Below are 24,574 nucleotides of genomic sequence, written 5' to 3'. Positions count from 1 at the left end.
AATCATAGATTTAAATCACATATTTACATTTTTTTCCTTTCATGTATTTAAATTATGTTTTGTTTCTATAAGTTTCGTCAGAATCACCAAAGCTGCATGAAGGAGGAAACCACAGGAAACAAATAGAAACAACGTTACCTTTTTGGGTAAAACACAGATAATGTTGTGTGCTGTTAGTATGAGTCTGCAAATATGAAACTTTGTATCAAATGAGGAATTATGGCAGAATTTCATATGGCAGGTGTTTGTGCATCAGTAAGAAATGGATGGAATGAGAAACTTACACACGTGATCAGTTTCGTCGGACTCATCGGGGCAGTCGGGCTCGCCGTCACAAAGCCAGTCCTCGGGCACGCAGGTGTCGTGGTTGTGACAGTGAAATTCCCCTACGTCGCACAAGATGTCTGGATGGCGTGAGCAGAGGGGTGGAGAAGGAGACAGAAGAGATGCAGCATGAGGTGATGGTACTGAGCAAACGCATGCATGAGCGCATGTTTCAGCAGAAAACATGCGCTGGGCGTCAACACAACAGGAGTGAATGGAGACGACGTGACTTCTGTCACTTTCAATGCAAATGCTTGTGTGCAGAGGCGTTGTTGCACGCAGAATTATCATCGTCAATGCAGGAAGTCGAGAGAAACATAGAGTGTATGCACATCTTTGCTTGCAAAGGATTCTGGGAAGTAGCTAGCCGGTCGTCACGGCAAAGCTACGAGAGCGTCTCTCAGCATGGGCCCGAAAAAAAGTTCTGTCAGCCGAGGAAGGAGACGATATTAAGAAGTCGCTGGAGTTTATGACAGAGGAGATTTCTACTGTCAAACTGCAGCAGAAAGCCATCCTGGACCTGGTCGAGGAAGTTAAGGCTCTCCGCATCCAGAACGCCGAGAAGGATCGGCAGCTGGCGTATCTGGAGAACAGAGTGGCGGATTTGGAGCAGTACACCCGGATGAACGATGTTATCATCACGGGGCTTCGCATCAAACCCCGGTCATACGCCCGGGCGGTCGCCACTGACAATGTAGGAGGGCCAGGAGAGGAAGATGTCAACTCCACGGAGCATCAAGTGGTTACCTTTCTACGGTCCAAAGGTGTGGAAGTGGATTATAACAACATTGAGGCTTGCCACCCTCTACCCCGAAAAAATGACAGTAACAAACCAGCCATCATTGTGAGATTTGCAAACAGAAAACAGAAAACAGCACTGTTAAAACAAGGAAAGAAACTGAAAGGATCCGATGTCTTCATGAACGAACATCTGATAAAAAGAAATGCGGACATTGCCAGGAAAGCACGTTACTTTAAGAAACAGGGAAAAATTCAAAATACATGGACCACCAACTGCAAAGTATTCATTAAACTCAATGGAACACCGGAACAAGCCAAAGTGTTGGTCATCAGAAATATGGAAGAGCTGGACAAATACTGAGGTCAACTTACTCTGGAGGTATGAATACACATGTGACGTGACACACAACACAACACATGGCACAGTCCAAAAGAACTTCATCTGCATCCGGCAACAATATCAACATGACTCATTGGAATTCTCTTTATGATAATCTGGAACTGAGAACATTTCGATACACAGACCATAATGTTCTAGACTTAGAAAAGGATATAGACCCGGAAAATAATTTCTTCTACAACATCAGCTGTAACTGCTGCTACTTCACTGATGAACAGTTTAAGCACACCATCAACACGGAAAATAAATTATCAATAATCCATTTTAATAGCAGAAGTCTGTATGCCAACTTCAACAATATAAAGGAATATCTAAATGAGTTGACAAATCCATTTGGAATTATTGCCATTTCTGAAACATGGATCAATGCGGAGAAAGGAATGGACTTTGGACTGGAGGGATATGAAGTGAATTTTGTAAATAGAAGGAACAAGAGTGGAGGGGGAGTAGCTGTGTATGTGGATAAAAACCTAAACTACAAGGTGGTAGAAAGTATGACAACTGTAATTGATAATTTACTAGAATGTATAACAATTGAAATTTATAAGGAAAAAGAAAAAAATGTAATAATTAGCTGTATATATAGAACACCTGGCTCTAGTATTCAAGTATTTAATGACTTCATAGAGGAAATATTCTCTAAAACAAATCAAAAAGTTATGTTTATCTGTGGTGATTTTAATATTAACCTGTTGAATCCGAAAAAGCATAAAATGACCGACGAATTCCTAAACACTATGTACAGTTTGAGTTTACATCCTAAAATAACCAGGCCTAGCAGAATTACACCACATTGTGCCACCTTACTTGACAATATTTTCACTAACAATATGGAAAACAACATTGTGAGCGGAATATTAATTAATGACATCAGTGATCACCTACCAGTTTTTGCAGTTTATGACACTAATTATAAGAAAAATCAGCATGAAGAACAACTGAGATACAGACGTGTAAGGACAGAAGAAACTATGACTGCATTTAAGAACGATCTATTAAATCAGGACTGGGACAAGGTGTACAAAGAAGCTGATATTGATATTGCATATGGCATATTTTTAAGAATATTCATGGAGTTGTACGATAAAAACTGTCCAACAATAAAATACAACAGAAAGCACAAATATTCAGATAGACCATGGCTCACTAAGGGTTTACAAAATGCATGTAAAAAGAAAAATACACTCTATAGGGAATACCTAAAACAAAGAACAAAAGAAGCTGAAAATAAATATAAAAAATACAAAAATAAGTTGACCAATATTATACGTGTATGTAGAAAGGAGTATTATAGTAAAATATTGAACAACAATAAACATAATATGAAAGGAATATGGGATGTTTTAAACGGTATCATTAAAAATAATTCTGGACAACAAAGTTATCCACAATACTTTATCGATAATGGCAATATTATGGAAAACACTGCTGATAAGGTCAACAGCTTTAATCATTATTTTGTAAATATTGGACCAAAACTGGCAGAACAAATTCCTGAGTCACTGCCATCAGTAGAATGTAGTGAAAACCTGATTGATAGGAACCCTAACTCAATGTTCCTCACATCAGTGGAGGAAAAAGAAATAATTGACATTGTACACATGTGTAAATATAAAACATCTACTGATTGTAATGATATTGACATGAAAATCGTCAAGAAGGTCATTGAAGGAATTGTAGGACCTCTAACATATATTTGCAACTTATCATTTCAGACGGGAAAAGTGCCAAACAAAATGAAAATAGCTAAAGTTGTACCGCTGTATAAAACCGGGGATAGACGCCACTTCACAAATTACAGGCCTGTTTCTTTACTACCACAATTCTCCAAAATCCTAGAAAACCTGTTTAATAAACGATTAGACAAATTCTTAGATAAATATAAATTTATCTAAGAAGATCATTACATGGAGAAACCTTTGGAATGCAAGCATGCTGATCCACACAGGTATGCACACATGGGTATTCACAGACGCGGACTAAAGCTTTCTTGGCTGCTGCCTCAAAGCACACTGTGCGCTGTCTATCTTGCGTGCTGCACAATATCGTTTATTATTTAGTAAATATTGATATCTATGACTAGCTAGTTTATTGTGATGGTGCTTTGTTTTCTCTATTATTATGTTGCTCTTTGTTGTTTGCTGTCTCCTCTGTTTGTTTTTTTTGTTTGTTTGTTTTTTTTTTTTCTCCACACAGGTGACCCAGGAGTTCTTTTTTTTTTTTTCTCTCTCTTCCCCCCCCTTCTCACCGTCTCTTCTCCCCTTTGGTTTTCTTTCTTTCTCTCCCCCTCTTTCTCTCATTCATTCCCCCTGTCCTATTTATTAAAAAAAAAAAAAAAAAAAAAAAAATGACAAAGGATGAACTGAAGCTCTGCCATCATGTAATGTCGCATACTGCTGTTTCTGATGTCATTTAAAAAAAAAAAAAAAAAAAAAAAAAAAAAAGATAAATATAAATTACTCTCTGACAGTCAATATGGATTCAGATCAAAAAGATCAACATCTCTGGCATTAATCGAATCAATTGAGGAGATTACGAATGCTATAGATCAGAAACAGTATGCAGCTGGAGTATTTCTGGATCTCAAGAAAGCATTCGACACAATCAATCATGACATATTAATTAATAAACTGGAACGGTATGGGATTAGGGGGGTTGTACTGCAATGGGTGAAAAATTATTTAAGTGACCGGAAACAATTTGTGAAGCTGGGTGTCCATTCCTCATCATGCTTGGACATTGCTTGTGGTGTTCCACAAGGCTCTGTACTGGGTCCAAAATTATTTATTATTTATATAAATGATATTTGTAAGGCATCTGATATATTAAAATTAGTATTATTTGCAGATGACACAAATATTTTTTGTTCTGGGGGGAATCTAAAGGAGCTGCTGGATACAATTACTTCAGAAATGTGCAAAATTAAAAAATGGTTTAACAGGAACAAACTATCGCTAAATCTAAGTAAAACTAAAATTATCTTATTTGGGAATTCCCTTAGAAATGCACAAGTGCAGATTCATGTAGATGGTGTGGAAATTGAAAGAGTACTTGAACATAAGTTTCTTGGTGTGATTATAGATGATAAATTAAACTGGAAGTCTCATATAAATCATATACATAACAAAATTTCAAGAAGTGTCTCAATCTTGAGTAAAGTAAAACACATTCTGGACCACAAATCACTCCACATTCTCTATTGTTCCCTGATTGCACCGTATTTGAATTACTGTGCAGAGGTTTGGGGCAATACTTACAAATGTTCGCTATCATCAATCTTTATATTACAAAAAAGGGCCATAAGGATAATCCATAAAACTGGTTACAGAGATCATACAAATCCACTATTCTTAAAATCAAAAATTCTAAAATTCACAGATCTGGTTCATTTTCTCACAGCACAAATTATATATAAAGCAATAAATAACCTGCTTCCTGACAATATTCTAAAAATGTTTTCTAAAAGGGAACGGGGATACAATTTGAGGGGGGAATTAAATTTAAAACATCCTCGTATCCGTACAACATTAAAAAGTTTTTGCATCTCTGTGTGTGGAGTGAAGCTGTGGAACAGACTAAGTAAAGATATGAAGCAATGTCCAAGCATGGCGCAGTTTAAAAAGCGGTTTAAGGATATGGTTTTTACAGGGTACAGGGAAAAGGTAGAGATTTGATAGGGTGTTCTTGTCTAATATTATCATGTGTGTGCGCATGCACGGGTTTGTTGGTATGGGTATATATGTGTGTGTATATGTGTATGTGTATATATATATATATATATATATGTATATATATATATATATATATATATATATATATATATATATATATATATATATATATATATGTATATATATATATATGTATATATATATATATATATATATATGTGTATATGTATATATATATATATATATATATATGTATATGTATATGTATATATATGTGTATGTGTGTGTGTATATATATATATATATATATATATATATATATATATATATATATATATATATATATATATATATATATATATATATATATTAAATATATATAAAATTGTAGGTTGTGTATCCTTCAGGTGTTAATGGGGTTATTGAAAATGTGTATATGTGCGTATGTGTGTATATACGTAGGTATGGATAGATAGAAACATATATGTGTATATATTAAAAAAAAAATTTAAAAAAAAATAAAAAAATTACACATAACATATAATGTAATTACAAGGAGGTATTTCTGTAGTCTATTGATACTAGATAGTGGAAAAGGGGTGGGATTAAATAAGCTTATGCTTCTTCCTGCTCCTTTTTGAACATGGACGTTATTTGGAGTTGTGGTTGCTCGTTTTCCTTTTGTTTGCTTTGTTCATTTGTCTCTTTTAATTCTATTTTTTTTTTTTATACTTTTTCAACATGTTCAAAATAAAGATTCAATCAATCAATCAATCAATCAATCAGCAGAGAGCTGTCCTTAAGTCAGCGGCATGTCGTCTGCAGGCCGCAGGTCTTTATCAGAACAGGAGGCCACACATTTCTGTACAGGAAAAAAAACTGGCGCTGCCCGGGCATTGTGGTTTTGACAGCTACTCTAACAAAGACGCGATGTCCTTCGTGACTTGGAAAACTATTCCAAAGCAACTCGGCGAGTTTGTTCTTATCTTTTTGCCTTCTCGGTTCAGTGAAAGCCCAGTCAACTAAAAAGTCATCATAGCCTTTCAATACAGCGAGCATCTATCAAAGCGTTGACACGTTTCCTGCCGGTAGCTGTCACAGACTCAGTTCGATCATACTGCAGAATGACACCAGCTTTCGCTAAAGATTTGACACCACAATATGACCTGCCGTTACTTCCCCTCAGCACAGAGCGAAAGCTGCAATTTGTTTCGAAGCTTAACCCACGGACAATCAGACGGGCTCCAACTCCCTCCTGCTCGCTCGCTCCATCTTTTTCCCAGTGTGTTCCTAACCCATTAGTGGTGGGAGTGAAGCAAGTGTGGGATCAGGTCTGGAGCGTTTCAACAGTGGGAGTGATAATTCAACGCACTGCTGCCCCCGGCACCCTCCGGCAAATGCACCACCCAGGAACAAATCTGAAAAGGTCAAACATCTCATCCATTCCGCTCCTCGTATTCCCTCTGATGCAATATTTCAAATCTTACTATTTAAATCAAGGCCTTTGTTTTATATGCAAAGTGCTTTTCTCAATTTTTAAAGGGGAACATTTTTAAAATTACACATGAAAGCACTCGAAACCTTAAACAAAAATAATAATTAAGATTCAGGTAAACGGTAAGTCCAGGCAGCACATCGGCTTTATTTTGTCCATCTGAGCTCAATATTTCTCAGCAGCACATAATTTCCACGTAAGCCGGTGTCACTGAGCTTCTCTCAACATCAAACAAATTACATATTAGAGTCTTGGACGAACCACAGTTACACACACTTCCTGGTTTCTTTGGCTTTTCTTTTCCTCACATTTTCAGATCATCAAACAATTTTAAAAATAGAGTAAAAAAAAACTCATGTAAATACAAAAAGTCGTTTTTAAATGACAGTTTCGTGTATTAAGGGAAGAAAGCAGCAGTGGTGCGCGATACTGCTTATTCTGGTATCGATCTGACACCAGTAAGTACGAGCCAGTATCACCGATATCGATACTTTTGTCATTGAATTGCTGAATCTCAAATCATTTTCATGACCTTGAGTGTTTTTATGATGATTCCTTTTTTATTACTAAATAGTTAAAACCCAGGACAAAGTTAGGACAAAGCTTATGGTTAAATAGAAAATGCTTTATTATCCACTGATGCTTTTAAAAATCAGCTGAAGCCATTTTCATACAGGCAAGTTTTTAATTTGTTGTTTTTATGTTGTATTTTACTGTTTTACATTGTTATTTGTTGTATTCCCATTCTTTTCATTTGGCATTTCGTGATTTTTATCTGTATATATATATAAATACATTTTACTTACTTTTTTTTTTTTTAGAAAAATCTGAAATAAAATAAATAAATAAAAAGCAAACCAGTAAACAATTTAAAACAAACAAGTACTGTTGACAAACTATAATACAAAAATCAACAACAACAACTGGTGAAAATATAAATAATATCCAATATCCAAAGACACATGCCCCCCCCCCCCCCCAAAGCGTCTAAGTCATGGCGCAGCATCTAAACACACGGGGTGAGGGGGGGGGGGGGGGGTACAGTGTGCCTGCTCTGCGCTGACACGGGAGCGGCGAGTGCGGCGACCTGGCTGTTTGGACGCGTCATTGAATTGCTAAATCTAAAATCATTTTCATGACCTTAAGAGTTTTTATGATGTTTCCTTTTTGGAAACACCCTTCGGGACCTTTTGCACCTCCACAGTCCCACTGAGCTTCTGATGAATGTTACTAGCACACTCTTATCCATGCACGAGCCAGTGAGTCGCACTCTTTCTTGTAGTGAATCGAGGCCTGGTCTTAGAGTCCTGCTGTACTGCTCTACCAACCAGGAGCCGGTGCTCTGGCTCTCTGGTGTTAGCTTTCTGAGCTGTGCTCTTGTATTGACTCGTGCATACTCAGTCATGGAGAGCTGTTAGCCTCTTCATCCTGCAGCTGTAGGATGTCTGCCTTTGTGAGGATGACTAGTTCTTGTTCTGGGAAGTCGCTGTGTTCTGCTCTTAGGTCCACCAGTCACTTGGTGCTGGTGGTGCGTCACACCTCTTTCTCCCAGTTCTTCCAGCACTGCTCAGCTCTCGGTGGGCTACCCCTGTGCTATTCCTCTTCCCTACTATTCCCACCTGCACTCTGGATGGTTTGTAGAGCAGGTCGTTTGTTCCCTGCTCCTGTGACACATCTCTTAGGCCTAGTGGCCACGCTGCGGCTCCCAAGGCCCCCATTTATGACCTCAGTTAACCAATTAACTGACTAGTTTCTCAGATTTGGGCTTCCACTCTTCTTCTCCACTGGGAGCTTCCTCTACATGCATTCTTGATCTTATACACAACTGCTTATAGGATTATTTAACAGTGGCATGTATGAGCTCGTTGGCTTCAGTGCACTGGAAAAAGAAAAACACTATATAAAAGCTAAGTATTGCGACTACATTATTTACATGAAATAGTAAAGCATCAATAAGCACATGCTGGGATTGAGGTTGGCAGGGACACGCTCACTTTGCCGAAGTCTCTAAGAGGATGTCTCCTATGCCTTCAGAGCTGAATTGATTACTCCTAAAAAGCAGAGGGCTGGTGACAGAAGGGCCATTTCCTCAGCTAGTGATGGAAACCATGAAAGAAGCTGTCCCTGGACCTCAGAGCAACCCAGTTACCCACTGATGTTCTACCTCCTTTCATGCCACTTCATCTTCAAAGCTAAGGGGCCAAATATGAGCAAAGCAAATGACCTCTTATGTCAATTCATCTTTCCCCTCTGCTTTTCCAAACAGGCTCTCCTTGACAGGCTGCTCCGTCCCTGCAGCTGTTAGGGGACAACAGGGGGACGAACGCACGACTGAAGGAAAGTAACTGCTCCACTTTTCTTTTGTTCCTCTTCTATTCTGAAGATTGTTGTATTTTCATAAGAAGCTGGTGGCGTAACACACACACACATGCACGCACACACACATCACAGGAGTGATGACTGCAGGAGAACAAAATTGGAGCAAGAAGACATTTTGCAAAGGTGAGCTCCACCTTCTGCAGGTGAAGCACGCAGCCGTACGAGCTGCATTACCGCAGCAGTGGGAAACACAACCCGGCACTCGGACGGCCACATTATTCCGAGCTTCATTCCCGACACCAGCAGCCGCACTGGCACAACACTGTGGCTCATTAAAGGCATTGAGCCTTTGAAATGTGCCAGATTTTCAGAGGAAGAAAGAGATATTAAGAGGCAGGCAGACAGGGAAGATGGTTTGCAAACCTACCCAAGCAAGACCAGCCAGCAGTCTTTTGTAGTATGTACCCTGTATTGATCATTTTCTTTTCCTTTTTGTATGTAAGAATTCTGGAGTGTTGAGCCAATTATTCTGCCTGAAATGCTGTAGCATGAGCGCTCAGACATCACAACATGTTTCTTCACCCTGCATGTTGCAATAAGGCATCCGCTGTCCTGTTTGCTCTCTCCCATTAACTCCCATTAAATTCAGACGCACACAAGAGCTTAGGCCTCTATAAATCTTTCTAAACAATATTATACTCCAATGAGGTAAACTACAAACTGCTAAGACCTCCTAATCCCCTCAGTTGCATCAGACACACAGTTCAAAATATGGTACACTGGATAAGTCTTAAGCCAGAGGCCTGTTCAACCAAACCTGTGTTATAAAAGCAGCAGTGCAGCACGTGACTGCAAAAGGTGCATTTAACGCCAGCTTTGCTGCACAGCTGAAACAGAAAAAGCTGATCTGGGAATATTTATTAGTCAAGAGGCTGCTTCTTAAATAAGCTGCTCGCAGCTCATCCGACTTACTCTGTGCTACATTCAGCAGGATGCTGTGTGGGAATGTGACAGGACCAGAGGTGGCAGAGTAACAGGAGAACTACCTCAACCAAGTTTTACTCAAGTAAGAGTTAAAAAGCTACTTGAGTACTGATCATAACATCTGATTTAAGGTTTAAAATGAGACAATCAGGCAGAAATATAAAGTTTAGTGCAAATGTTGGTATTTGAACGACTGAAAAGAAAAAAAATACTACATATAAATAACATGATTATAAATAATAATGTAGGTAATAGGCAAATATACACATATTAGAACAGAGTAAAGTACTTCCAGTGACATATATGGTGTTACTTTACTTCTCTGACAGGCTCAGCAGATAGAAAAAGTCTCACTGTGACATAAACTGCAGGTTTGTGTCTCCATCTTTGGTTAAAACGTGTTTATTGTTCATTCACTGGATTTACTCACACTGAGTAAAGTAGCCAGAAGAGTAGTAGTAGAGTTACTTCCTAATAATTTTACTCAAGTAAAAGTATAGTCTATTGTCATTGCACAGTCATATATAGTACAATAGTACAATGAAATTGGAACCAGTAAAATTACTCCCAAAAGTAAATGTAATTAGTTACTTCCCCCCTCTGGACAGGACAGGGTAGTGCAATGGGCCCATGCTATACCTAAGGTGGTCGAGGTCATCGAGCAGCCAGAGAGAAGCAAACATGTCAGTGACACATGCAGATATGCTGGCGTGCACGAACATGAGCGTGTGGAAGATTCTGGTCAAACTCATCTGGAATAAGTACAAAGACCTGAGTGACTGTGACACCAAATCATGACGGCTCTCAGTCAGCAGCACACAGCCTGTGTGATATAAGAGCCACGTCTGCTTCCCAATGAGCCTTCATATCCGCAACTTCAAAAAAGCGATCAGCGTAACTGCTCTCGACAAACAGCAAAATCAGCACCGAGGAAAAAGAAACAGACAAAACATGTACACTCAAATTAGATCCATTTGGAGTTGGCGATACTGAATGAAGACTGAGATATTTCTGTGCTTTATGTTTTGTTTGGCTTATTTTTTAAAAATAGCAAATCTTTGGAGGGATAACAAAGTCAGGCTGGTTACCAGATAGCTACAGAAATATCATGAAATTTTAAAAAGGGGAAGAGTCAGTGAGCGCAAGAATATTGCATCTCATATCACCAAAAACTGAATGCCTGTCTGAGGAAGAAAAACACGACTCTTTTAGACTCATCTATACGAACAGTGGGGGACTATAAAGAGAAGCCTGAGCCTACGCAGTCGAGGCTCTGACCTGGAAACTGTATTCTCAGAAGGTCGATACGTCAGCACTTAACAAGCAGGTAGTGCTCTGTGGAGGGACGAGCCGTGAAATGGTGACAGGGTGAAGGTGAACGCACTGACACGGGTTTGATCCGCAGTGGGCTGAAGTCACAACCGGAAAAGGTCTCCTGAAGTTTGTGCCTGATGTGCTCAGAGTGCACAGAGTTATAGAGTCCACAGACGCGCACATACATCAGCGATCTCAAACGTCTCACAGCGTCAGAGTCCACTTGGCATCCCGGCCGGCTGCAGGTCACATGCATTATGGATGAGTGCGGGGCTGTGAGCCAAACCAAGCAGGTTATTAAGCATAACAACAGTATAATGCGGTCTCTGCCTTAATCTTCATATCTTTAATCTGCCAAAAGATGCAAAGTAGTGCGATGCATCTCAATGACGCCTCGCACCTGCATAATGAATCTTTATTACAAGCGTATCTCTAGAAGTGACATACGCCATGTGCTATTTAGACTTAAATGCCATCCGCGTCAAATCTGATCAGCATATGAAGACGAGAGAGTGCCGTGACTCTGCTCGCCGATGAGCGATTGCAGAATGTCGCAGCACTCCTGGACGCACGCCCGCCCGTTTACGGGCACGTCCGATCCGCTGCCCTAAATCTCTTTTTCTCGACTCCAGAAGTTGTTTTTCTCAAGCCAGCTTTGTTTGAGACGGGAGAAAATGATAATGTACTAAGACAGATAAGCAATTATGTTTACAGAATCTGAGATACCACATAACTGTCTCCAGGAAACACCAGATTGTACCCGCGGCCATCCCCCGTGGCGATGCTGAGCAGCTCTGCATTCTCGACATGAAGCGGGTGAGAAATCAATGCTGTAGGCTTTGGGGCCTTCATTAGATACCGCCTGACCTTCACTACAGAGAGAGGTCACTTTTATTTTCGCAACAACAGCAGGGGCATGTCAACAAATTATTAAAAGGCAGCACCGTATGAAAAGTTTCAGGAGACAATGGTGGAATGGCCTCCTGCTCCTTGGCACAAATCCCTGCACCAGTAAACAATGAATGATTCATGAGAGCGATCTTAAGCTGGGTTCCTACCCTTTTATCCCACCGCCGAGGATGCATTTATGAAGAAATAACTATATTACAAGAATTATGTGAACAAGGCATGAATGATGTTGATATCTGACACGTTATCTGATACGTTACAACTTCAATAACATTAAGAGCGCACAAGGGAAATGAATCCCGATAACAATCATTACTGTTCACATTATCACAGTTATTAAAAGATTCACAACGTATTAAAACAGCTCTCAAAACATTCTGATTTCCTTTGTGGGGTTTTGATGAGTTTACTGTCTTATTGCACAAACATTTGCTAACAGTTGTACATATATTTATTAGTTTCAGATGTAGCCATTCTTGTATTTTGCTTCTTTACATTACTGTATTTTGCACAACTCTGTTGCTTGTGAAGCTCGCACACAAGAATTTCACTCACATGTGCTGTACCAGTGTACCTGCACATGTGATGTGACAATAAAAGTGATTTGATTTTGATTTGACAGTTAGGTGAAGTCAAAGTAACCGAATCCTCGCTAATGTTAAGGTGAGCGAGGTGATTTCTAGCTCTGATCTATCAGACTGTGACGGGTCTGTGCTGGTCTCGCCAACAACAATCAGGATGAATTCACCTGATGCTGAGTTACAGGGATTTATTGGTTTGATTTTGGGGGATTTCTTTTATTTCCTGAAATTCTCTCAAACCCATTTTATTGATTTATTTAAGATGAGCATGTTAAAGCTTTTACTCGGGTTAGCCGCCGCTCCGTGCTTTCTCATGACAAGATGCAATGTCTTATAATTGCCTGTGAAGATTTTACAGTAAATGTCTCCAATTTGAACGAGAACCGAGCTCTTCACACCTGATCTGACTGAGGTGTCAGGTGAATGTGTAGCTCTTAATTGGATCAGATGTGCAGCCGTCTGCAGGATGTCTACAGCGCAAAACATGCAAGCTAAGTGGGTCTTGAGGACTGGGCTAATTAACAGTAGTGGAAAGGAAACGCTTAGCAGATGGATCAGCGTGGCACTGCACCCACATGACAGCCAGAAGTAATCTTTTGAAATTTAAGAGCTTAAAGGATTATTAATGTCGTTTTCTGTCACCCTGGCTCTTGTTTCATGAGCGGCGACCGCAGCAGTGGTCACAAAGTTACAAGAATCAGAGTTCCTGCGTAGCTCCGCTGCTTAATGACAAAGACGGGCAACTTAAAGCGTGATCAAAGTCCACGCTGACGACACAGAGACGCACGCCGCTGCTGTTACACACGTTTAAATAGCAACGTTACTGCTGTGACTGTCACTTTGATTCTTCTCTCACATTGCTAAAAGCCACCTTGTTTACCCTGCAGGCTGCCTTGTTGTCCTGACTGACAGCGTCTGACTCGCTGTGCTTGTTGGTACAATATGCATGTGTCAAAAACATATATATGAATTTAAATTCAAACATCAGAAACATCAGAAACATATAGTAGATATTTCCAGTATTTTGAGTGCACTTCACTCTACTGCAAGGAACTTATAAATAGGACTCTGTGACTCTACCTCGGAGACGATCCGATGATTTTCATCACCTGAGCTGACAGACTGTTGAAATCTGTGATGCCAGTCGAGAAACCGGAGCATTAAAAAATCCACATTGCTATCTGTAAATACAACTGCCTTATTGACATGAACAACCTTATTTTGCTAGAATAACATGTTTACTAGGGGTGCAACGATACACAAAATTCATGGTTCGGTTCGATACTTTGGTGTGACGGTTTGATATTTTTTCGATACAAAAAAAAATGTTCATGATTTTTTAATTTGTCATTTATTAAAATTATAAATATATATTTTAACTCAAAAGTACAGTTTTTAAATTTAATGTTGCTGAAACAACAAAATAATAAAAAATAATCTATCTGATGGAGGAATCCCTCATCTTTGGAAAAGAGAGTTTATTACAGAGAAATGGCTCTTTCAAAATAAAAGCTATACTATACGCTTCTTCTGGGCTATATTCTCAGCAGCATATTAAACATATCAGGTCCCCATAAGGAGAATCCTGTGCTAACGGCTGTCTAAATGACTCGGGTAAAGTTTGTAGCATGCTGCTTGTTGTTTTTGTCTGCTTCCACTTGTCTTTGCACTAAATGGTAAATGGTAAATGGCCTGTATTTATATAGCGCTTTACTAGTCCCTAAGGACCCCAAAGCGCTTTACATATCCAGTCATCCACCCATTCACACACACATTCACACACTGGTGATGGCAAGCTACATTGTAGCCACAGCCACCCTGGGGCGCACTGACAGAGGCGAGGCTGCCGGACACTGGCGCCACCGGGCCCTCTGACCACCACCAGTAGGCAACGGGTGAAGTGTCTTGCCCAAGGACACAACGACCGAGACTGTCCAAGCCGGGGCTCGAACCGGCAACCTTCCGATTACAAGGCGAACGCCCAACTCTTGAGCCACGATCGCCCCAGGATGATGTCGGAGTAAATGTGCAGTCATATTCGTTGTGTTCCCACTAGTGCTGTCAGCGTTAATCTGAAATGACGTTAACGCCACAACACGGCAAATCTCCGTTAACGAGCTGCCGCGGATCGCCCCGTGCGTGGGGCTGGACGGCCAACACGTTAACGAGCTAACTGCGCTAACACACTAGTTCCCACCCATGTAATTGAGCATTGCATGGCACATCCAACATACTGTTTTACTTTAGTCCATGATGCGCTTACCTTCAGGGTCATACGTCACATGAAAACCAAGATAGTTCCAAAGACCAGATCTGAATGAGGGTGGGGAAGGTTCAATTTGCCATGTTGCAAGGAGCTTAGCTTCTGTCTTGCTAGCTTGCGCTGTGCTCAGTGGATCTGCGCTCGACAGTGCAGCCTAGGCGGAGTAGTCGAGCGCAGATCCACTGAGCGCTCAACACAGACAGCATCGTCAGAAGAAAAGTTGATAAAATAAATAGAAAAATGTTGTATTGTTCCATACATATGTGTACCGAACCGAAAGCACTGTATCGAACGGTTCAATATCGATACGAGTATTGTTGCACTCCTAATGTTTACATTACGATTAATAAATGCATTATTAGCACAATAAACTTTTTAATGAAAACATAGACACTGTTTCAGAAGCTCAGCTTAGTAAAACCTGCAAACTGCATGTCTAGAATCTGAATTCAGACCTCATATTTGACGTGTCAGCTGTGAATGAGCGCATCCACTTTACCCACAGGGTAACCTGTCAAACTAATGTTCTTGTTCTACACTATACATCGAGATCATCTCCACATGGAAGAGCTTTGTTGGCTTTTTCAGATGCAAATTAATTCCAAAGACCGTTGAAGAGGTGCTGATTTAAGCTGTTAGGTGTATTAACTCAGTGTGAGGCCAGATTTCCTTTAATTGTTTTTTACTGTGTAAACAATGCAGCAAACCTGCTGTTTGAGAATTTATCAGAAGAAGAAAAACTTTTTGCTTCTTAGTTTGTCCAAATTAAATCAGTAAGTGTGTGAGGATGGTGTGTGAGGATGAATAGCAGGGTAAGAAATGAAGATGAGCTTGGAGCTGTACAGTTTCAAGCTCTTAAAAATGGGCTGTAACCTACGTATGTGAATTTCATTTGCATGAGAATGTGTCATTATACCGCCAATAATAGAAAAGTACAACCGCCCAAAGCCGCTCCTCGCTTGGCCCCCTTTCTGTGCTCCATCCAAGGTCACCTAATCACTGTGTTCCTTCAAAGACCTCTATCTTAACCAGCTGCAGTGTGAGAGATTTATGCCCCACTCCATGTCATGATTACCAATCAGGTGGAGTAATAGCTGCTTAAGTAGACGGGGTTTTTGTCATCACTGAGGGGTGAAGTGCCAGTCAAGGTTTCCACCGCGAGGTTGTGGGCATGTCGGTGCCTTGGGTGTAGCCTCCGGATTAAACAGCATTATCAGAGTGGAGTGAAGCCGTTATGGTGAGGGATGACATCCTCCCGGCCTCCTCACGGTGCAAAGAGACGGCCGTTATTTAACAACTCCACACTCGACTTCAATTCAAAATCACCTCGTAAAAAAACAACACAAAAACAGTATGTTCGCATTCTTTATTTCAGCTATAGAGTTAGAAAAGATAAAACAATGAGTGACTGAATTAAGATTAAATATATATTTACAGTTTGATTCTCCTCTAACACTGGAGCGAGTCTAAATATGGCATTAATCCTGCTGTGGGCACACTGCTTACAGTCAAAGCATGTGAGATAAATGACTGACGGAGGGATTTTCTTAAAGACTGACGTCCCATCTGCTGTTTTCAGTTTATCCAACACACTTTTTCCAACAGACACCTGATAGACAGAGAACAAGTCATCTTCTTCTTACACTACTACTAAAAAAAATATTTATTACTTTAAAAAATCCTCTGAAAAAGGTCATGTTTTAAAAGACTGCAACTGGACTTTGAACTTTCTTCCTGTGCCACAAAGGGCCAAAGACATGTGTGTTAAATTACTTGGGTGTGAATGAGACAGTGCGTCTCTCTCTGTGAACCCCACACAGCTGTATGTGGCACAAGTGACTATGGCTAAGTTAACACTGCAAGCGAAAGTGCATCAAATCCGACTTTTTTGACCCTATGCGACCCATATCCATCATGGTGTGTCAGTGTGAACGGCACAAATCCGATATTTTCAAATCCGATCTGGGTCACTTTCGTATGTGGTCCTGAATCCGATACATATCCGATGTTTTAGAAAGCGACTGCTGTTTGATGGTCATGTCGCATTAAATCCGTCTTTTACGTCACTGACACAAGACAGATGCCAATTATCAGCGCCGGAGAAGACGACGTGAACGCTTCCTGTCCATCCAGTGTAGATGTCAGTGAAACTGTTGGGAAGACAATGTTGGAGAAACGTGAACATTTTATTTATACTGTATAATCTGCAACTATCCTTTGAAGCACCGCCACTCTAAAACAGCAATAAGGATCATTATTAGGTTATTTACATTACTATTTAAATGACAAAATAACTTTAAAAAATTGGGAAACGTAAAGTCTGAAGTCTTTATATTAAGGGCCATCAGTCAACCAATACTGTTGCTCTGGGTCTAAACAGAGCGCGTTGTGTGTGACGTCTTCTTTTGTGCATGCGGCCGCTTTGAGCGTTCACACTAGAGCGCCTTTGCTGTCGCATTTTATTTGTAGTGTGAACACTACTTATTCGGATTTGAATAAAAAATCGGAATTGAGCATCAAGACCTGCGGAGTGAACGTAGCCTAAGAATAATAATAAGAGTCATGTGTAGCGATTATGTTGTTCCATAGTATCACATATTAGTTACATTTTAACCTCTTAAGTGGTCATAGCCAAAATTGATTATTTAATGTGAAGCCAAAATCAGCAACAATAGTTTGACTGTTTATATAGTAAAAAAAAAAAACACCCCTTCACATGGCTAATGTGACATTTCTGTCTCATTGGTTGCCACTGGACCATAGAAACATGCGATTAAGATGGACTTGCCCTTTATTTAAGGTTTTCCACTTTAGTTATCAGTGAAATGTGCAAAGCTGCACAGCTGGGAGTCGGCTTACGCAGATCTGATTAGCCTCGTTCCAACATGTCCCTTCCAATGTTACTCACAACACAAACCGGCCTTATAAGCCATGATAGTGGTGTGATCGTTTCACTGGGATATGAACCAAGGGCTAAAGAAAATGCTTCCCGGGAGTATTACTCTGTTCATGCATAAAGCTCTTTTTATAAAGAGATGTACAGTGTCATCGATCTATCTAAAAAAATGTCCTGATGTTCAGTATAGCTTCATCTATCACTACGGCCGTCCTCCTCTGCTTGTACAACACCACTATAAATACAGTTAATGTGCTTTGTTGATGTATTCGACACAGGAGAAATGGGCAAGCTGAAGGATATTGGCAGGTTCAAGACTGCAGCTCTTGTGGGGAGTTCCCAGTCTGCAGCAGTAAGACTCTACAAAAACTGGTCCATGGAAGGAACGTGGTAAACCAGCGACAGGGTCAGGTGTGGTCCGATCCAACAGACGAGCTGCTGTAGCTCAGATTCCAGAAAAAGTTCATGCTGGTTCTGGTAGAAAGGTGAAGAATGGCAGTTTGTTGTGTATGGAGCTCCATCAGTCAAGGTGCCCATGTCCAGGCAATGTTACGCTGCTGGGAACTGTGCTAATGCTCTGCTGGGAACCTTGGGTCCTGCCATCCATGTGGAAGTTTATTGATAAGGACCACTGCCACCTAAGCATGTTGCAGAGCACATACACCGTGCTCCCTCTTTCAGCAGGATAACGCATCCTCCCACAAATCAGGAAAGGTTCTGGAACAGTTTGAGGATCACAGCAACCAGTTTGAGTTTGAGGTGCCGACTTGGCCTCCAGATTCCCCAGAGTTCAACCCAATCAAGCATCTGTGGGATGTGTTGGACAAGCAAATCTAATACTTGGAGGCTCCACCTCACAGCTTACAGGACTTAAGGATCTGTTGCTAACATGTTGATGCAGAAACCACAGCACACCTTTAGGCGTGTAGTGGAGTCCATACCCTGATAGGTCAGGAGGAAAAACACTATATTACACAAAAGAAAGGAAATGGAAGAACGCAAATGAGGAAGTAAATGGTCTTCATACTGGTTGTGCAGTATGGTTTAAATAAAGGTTAGGTTAAATACTTATGGTTTACTGAGTCACTGTAGGGCTCATGATGCACTGTGTTTATCATCGTCTGCTATGACTCAACAAATTCAGGGAGTCAGAGTTTTCTTCATACAATAGAGCCAAGAAATAAAGTATTTAACTGTAACTTCTAACAGCCATAAAAGTCGACTGCACAGTACATATTAGCAAGGCTGTTATTATTGCAGTACATCCTGTAACCTTTACAACAGAAGCATTTCAATAACTCGTGAATTTATCTTGACTCTCTGTTATCATATTGCTAATGCTAATGCTAATGCACATGTAAGTGGTTTAGTATCTGTAATGAGTGTGAGGAAATGATAAGAAATATTTATTACATGTTAAACAAAGCGGGGAACGACGCTGAGTGCTTCTCACATCCCAGCCTCAAGCAAAAAACAAGCTGCCTCCATTAATATTTCCTAAACGAGACAAAAATCTCAATTCCTTTGCAAAGCTGTGGGACAGGAAAAGCAGCCTTCTGCCCTGCAGATATGTAGTGTGATCTGTATTATAGGCTTGTATGAAAGGCCCTGCAGAGTCTTGAATGAACCAAAAAAGCAAAGATAAAACAGCATTTGTGCTTTTGTAAACTGTGACCACTCGTTGGCCTTTTCCAGTATTTTTCTTTTTTTATGCAAACCATTTCCATCATCATACATATTTATGTGAAACTAATGTCAGGATTTACACACTCGTGCAACAATTTTATCATGTATACCCATTATTTTTGAAGGGCCCTGGTTATGCGCACGTTTCCAGGGTAAAATAAATCTGATATGATCTGAAGCGCAAAACAAGACAGACACAGGACAATGGACCGGTGGACCAGAAGGGTGCGTTTGCCCTTTAACTTTGCATAAAGGTCACATTTTAAAATGGAAATTATTTTTCAAGGAGGGTCTCTGAATATCACAGCTTTGGGGATTTTATGTTGGTCTACTGCAGGCAAACCTTGGCAACTGGGTGGCAAGAAGAGAATATTTTCAGTTTTCATTCAGCTTTAAGCAAAATCTAAAAATGCTGCTTTTAGATATTTACAGTTAGATATCAGCATGCTGCTGTCAGATAATAGTTTCAGTTCAAATCAATTTTATTTATATAGCACCAAATAACAACAGTCACCCACTGAGCTTCGTATTGTAAGGTAACCAGTCTACAATAATACAGCCCAACTACAATTACTTCTCAATTTCTGTTTTAATATAAAACCTATAAAGTCCTTCTTGAAAGGACGCTCCTGCTGGCTCTTTAATTATCTGCCCCTTAAGCCTTAATTACATTTACACCAACTGTAAGAAGTACTAACAATGTGTGCAGTGCACAGATACTCAAACCAACGTTACACATGCAAAGTGTTCCAGCATCGCCGTAGTCATATTTTTCTATGCTTGTTTCAGAAACAGCAATTACACAAACAAAACTCAAACAAAAACACTTACTGTGACGTTATTAGACGTGCATTTTTTATCTTATCCATCTCTGGAGGACTGGATTAAAGGATCAAAGTATTTGAGACATAAACTATTGAAACCTCTCCACAAACACCAACCGAGCCCCAGTCTTCTCTGAATGCAACTGAAATGAAAGAGATTGTCTGTATTGATGCCGCTGTTGGCAGTTATGACTAAAATCCATCAGAGAAGTCGATCAGGTCGGCCTCTTTGGGGCATGAAAGTGAGTCAACAGAGGGAGGATCAGATCTACTTTATTGCCTGATTAAAATCAATTTGGTGTGTCCGATGCTGAAGGTGGAGGGATGGAAAATTGTTAAGAGTCTCCTCCTCCCCCACTATCGAGTGATTATAACGCGAGCTTGAAAGCTACACCTCCGTGACTTCAGGTGGCTCAGGGAAAATGGGAAAAAGGCCATCCGATGTGCCCCGTCATGCAAAACAGACAGACGCCACTAAAAGGTTACGAGACGCCTTTTTTTGATGTGTCGTGGTAAAAATCGTTTTTGTATTAGAACAAATAGCCCTGAGTTTGCCTTCTGCACGCAGGCACAACTTCACTCGATCCACTTTCATTCACTCATCGTGAATGATAATACGGCATGCAAGCAGTTTCACAGACTTATCACTACTGGTTTGAAAATAAACGCTGTAAACATACCTAACAGCACACCAATAAGCATAAATGCTCAGTCAATCGTTAAGCCTTTGACTTTTTCACAAATCCTTTCAGGTCAAATTAAGTGAGAAAATAAGAGTTCAGCAGTGCCACCCAAAACTGATGAGAACAAAGTCTAATTGTGGAATTGTGCAGCTCGCCTCATTACTCGATGCGTGACCTTTATGCAGCTAATGAACAAGGCTGGCAGCAACTTGTAGATTTGGGTTAATATGTGCAGGACCATACATGCTCTTTTTAAATGAAGCATGAGGATAGCTTATTAGGGGGGAAATAATAGTAAAACAACTTACATGACCTTTAAAGAGCCTTGTTACACATCAGCACAAACATAAATACAAACTTTACTGTCGCAAAGCTCCGAGCAGCAAATTAGAAATTCATTTGACAAAAATGGCTTTAAAAACAACTAAAAACAACAATGAAGTCAACAGTGAGGCGTGTCTGTGTGCTACGCACCGCTGTGGTCCTCACAGTCATCAATGAACAAAGTCTTTCATGTCTCCGTTTCCGAGGTCGGACTGTGTCATTTACAGTAGCAGTGATACGTTGTCACGGTAACATAGAGTAAGTATTTGTGTGAGCAGCCGCCGTTAACAATAATGATCAAAATGAGAGAGATAATCAATGTCAGCGCTTGAGATGCAGCTACAAACTACCTGCTGCGGACGTGAGCAGAAACTCCACAGCAGATCAGTTCATCTCATGCATGGACTCACTCGTATGTACTCGTGTCCTTTAATATCCGAATGTGAAGTGATGTGTGTCAGCTAATGGAACTTCATCATACTAATTATCATTGCTCCCTTACCCATTTTACAAGTTCACTGGTTTTATAAATTAGGTTATACTGAAGGCGTTACTGCATAAATATTTATTTTATATACACTTCCTGCCAAATAAAGTGACAAGCACACACTCGGATTCTTCATCTGAAGTTCCAACATTAAGCTCGGTCGGTTATCGAATATTTTTGTTAAGGTGGCCGATGATCCAGCTGCATCTTTCTGTTACACACAAAGTGACCTTTGCAGTTAATGCTCTGACACCACTGGTGCGGCAATGCAGCCCACCAGCTGGGACCTTTGTATTTGCACTTCTTTTTAGGGTCACTTTAACTCAGTGGTTATGTTCAGGCACTACAAACAGCTTAGTTAGGTAAAGGAAAATATGGCTGAGCGGGGAGGGGCAGACCTCGCTGGCTCTGACACTAAAAACTACTCTGAAAGCTGCTAAACAATTTTCTGTGATGTAAACACTTTCAGTAGTGCATATGCATGTCAGCTAGCAACTCACAGACACATGACAGCAGATGTAGAAATGTCAGCATTGTTGAAGGTGGCTCAAAGATTTACCAAAAGACAAATGTCAAAGGAACATCAGCATAATTTAAATCAGGTATTTTTCTCTTACAGTGGAGGTTAGAGTAAGTTGGGTTTTTTTACCAAACTCGATTAACTTAAAAAAGATGGGAAAAAAAGCATCTGAACGCTGTGGCTGATGTGATATGGAGAAAAATACTTTAAAAGAATTATATTAGGTTTGGAAATATCTCCTAGAGTCTCGAGCGATTTTGTTTGTAAAGATGAGCACAGTTTTAGTTATATTCAATTTTAGTTATATTTATTTATACAGCGCCAAACAACAGTCGCCTCAAGGTGCTTTATATTGTGAGGTAGACCCTACAATAATAACAATCATATGACCCCCTGTGAGCAAGCATTGTGGCGACAGTGGGAAGGAAAAACTCCCTTTTAACAGGAAGAAACCTCCAGCAGAACCAGGCTTCGGGAGGGGCGGGGCCATCTGCTGTGATTGGTTGGAGTGAGAGAAGGAAGACAGGATAAAGACATGCTGTTATTTTAGTAATTTTATTTGATTTCTGTTTGCCCGTCACAATCTTATGGAAGCCCGTTTCCGCCACTAAATAAAAACAAAAAAGCTAGTATCCATAACTCGAAATTTCGACTTATAAAGTAACTCGAAATTTCGAGTTACTTTTCTCAAAATTTCGAGTTAGCTCTGCCAATCAAAAATATACGTGAATGAGGTCGCTTTCTTGTTACCCGGAAGCATATGGCGCAGAGGAACGCACACTCAAAAACGGATCCCAACAAATTGGCGCTTTGGCGAGTACGTTTGCTGATAGTAACACCATGTGATTCAGCTAATAACACAGGGATTTCATCATTTGTGAAGCCAGGCTGAAAACACTCAGCAATCTGTGCATTCACGACTGGATGTAATACCGGTAGCTTAGCTGTAGCATTTGTAGCTGAGGGCTTCAGCTTCCGGGTAACAAGGAAATGACGTCATTCACGTAGTTACTGATTGGCAGCGCCAACTCGAAATTTCAAGTTGCTTTTCTCAAAATTTTGAGTTAATAAATCGAAATTTCAAGTTAATATGTCGAAATTTCGAGAAAATAACTCAAAATTTTGAGTTATGGATCCTTTTTTTTTTTTTAGTCGCGGAAACGGGCTTCCATACAATCTGCTCTCTGTCATCAACAGAATTTTTCCAAATAGAGATTTTTTTTATTTTCCAAACGGTATTTTCTGTGCACATTCATCACAATCAGCAGGAATGTTCAAAACACACCAAAACTGCAGGACTGAAACATTTATGGAGCTGTCCAGCTCCACTGAGAGGCATGATTATTAAACCCCAGCCACGTCATTCTTCGGCTCTTCTTTACTGTTTAATGAAAAACAGCTTTAAGCCAAACAGGTTTATTGCAACATTTTAAAAGTGTACAGCAAATCAATACATGCAAATAAAAACGAGGAGGGAGCAGACGCCAAACAACCATCAACAACACTGTCTAAGCAGCTCAGACACATGTCTTGCAGCTGCTCATTTCTGCAGACCAGGTATTTCCACAGGTGTGGATTTGAAAGCCGTGTTTACTTTCTGCATTTTTAATGAAATACAGTCAGAGATGGAGAGTCAAACACAGTACGAGCTCAGAGCAGCAGAAGATGAAAACTAGACTACTTGACATCCACATTCAAGACAGACTTTTTGTCTCTTTCCCTTCTGATTTTTTTATTATTATCCTGTTTTCAAAAGTCAAGTACACTAGAGGGAGGATGAAGAGAAAACTCATGTAATATGTATATGAATAGTGAAGCTATTTGACCAAAAAGGGACGCTTCATGGAAGAAAACGTGCTGCTGTTTGAACAACCTGGCATTCTTAATACACACATACAGGCACTGGCATACTTTAGCTTTTCTCTACATACAGTAACAGCAAATATTCAGCTTGTTTAGAGAGTTAAGGCAGTAGTATTAAAACTAAAAGCTACACATTACTGCTGCATTCCTCGCATTATCTGACGTAGATTCGTCAGGATAATCGGTCGACTTCGGCCTGTCTGCGATAACGCCAGCGTCTTATTTTCGTTCCTACACGTTTTTCTGGCATTTCTAACAATTCTGTCAAAAACAGCAGCTTTGTCTTGTTT

The 24,574-nt window shown here is 40.1% G+C and overlaps 1 protein-coding gene across 2 annotated transcripts in view; it reads right to left on the bottom strand.

Annotated features, from left to right (window-relative positions):
• lrp1bb (low density lipoprotein receptor-related protein 1Bb) overlaps window positions 1-24,574 on the bottom strand; it is a 278,492-nt gene that overhangs the window by 201,988 nt on the left and 51,930 nt on the right. For both annotated transcript variants that reach the window (XM_085374416.1, XM_085374417.1), the window contains exon 2: window positions 285-404. In XM_085374416.1, the coding sequence (XP_085230542.1) occupies window positions 285-404 (120 nt within the window). The remainder of the gene's footprint in view (window positions 1-284; window positions 405-24,574) is intronic.

The sequence above is a fragment of the Diplotaxodon limnothrissa genome, linkage group LG16 (genome assembly GCF_057381915.1).
Source record: "Diplotaxodon limnothrissa isolate DT_005_m linkage group LG16, D_limnothrissa_male_GT1.1, whole genome shotgun sequence".
NCBI classification, from domain to species: domain Eukaryota; kingdom Metazoa; phylum Chordata; class Actinopteri; order Cichliformes; family Cichlidae; genus Diplotaxodon; species Diplotaxodon limnothrissa.
The sequence above is the reverse complement of the archived record's forward strand: the minus strand, read 5'-3'. Positions and strand labels throughout refer to the sequence as shown.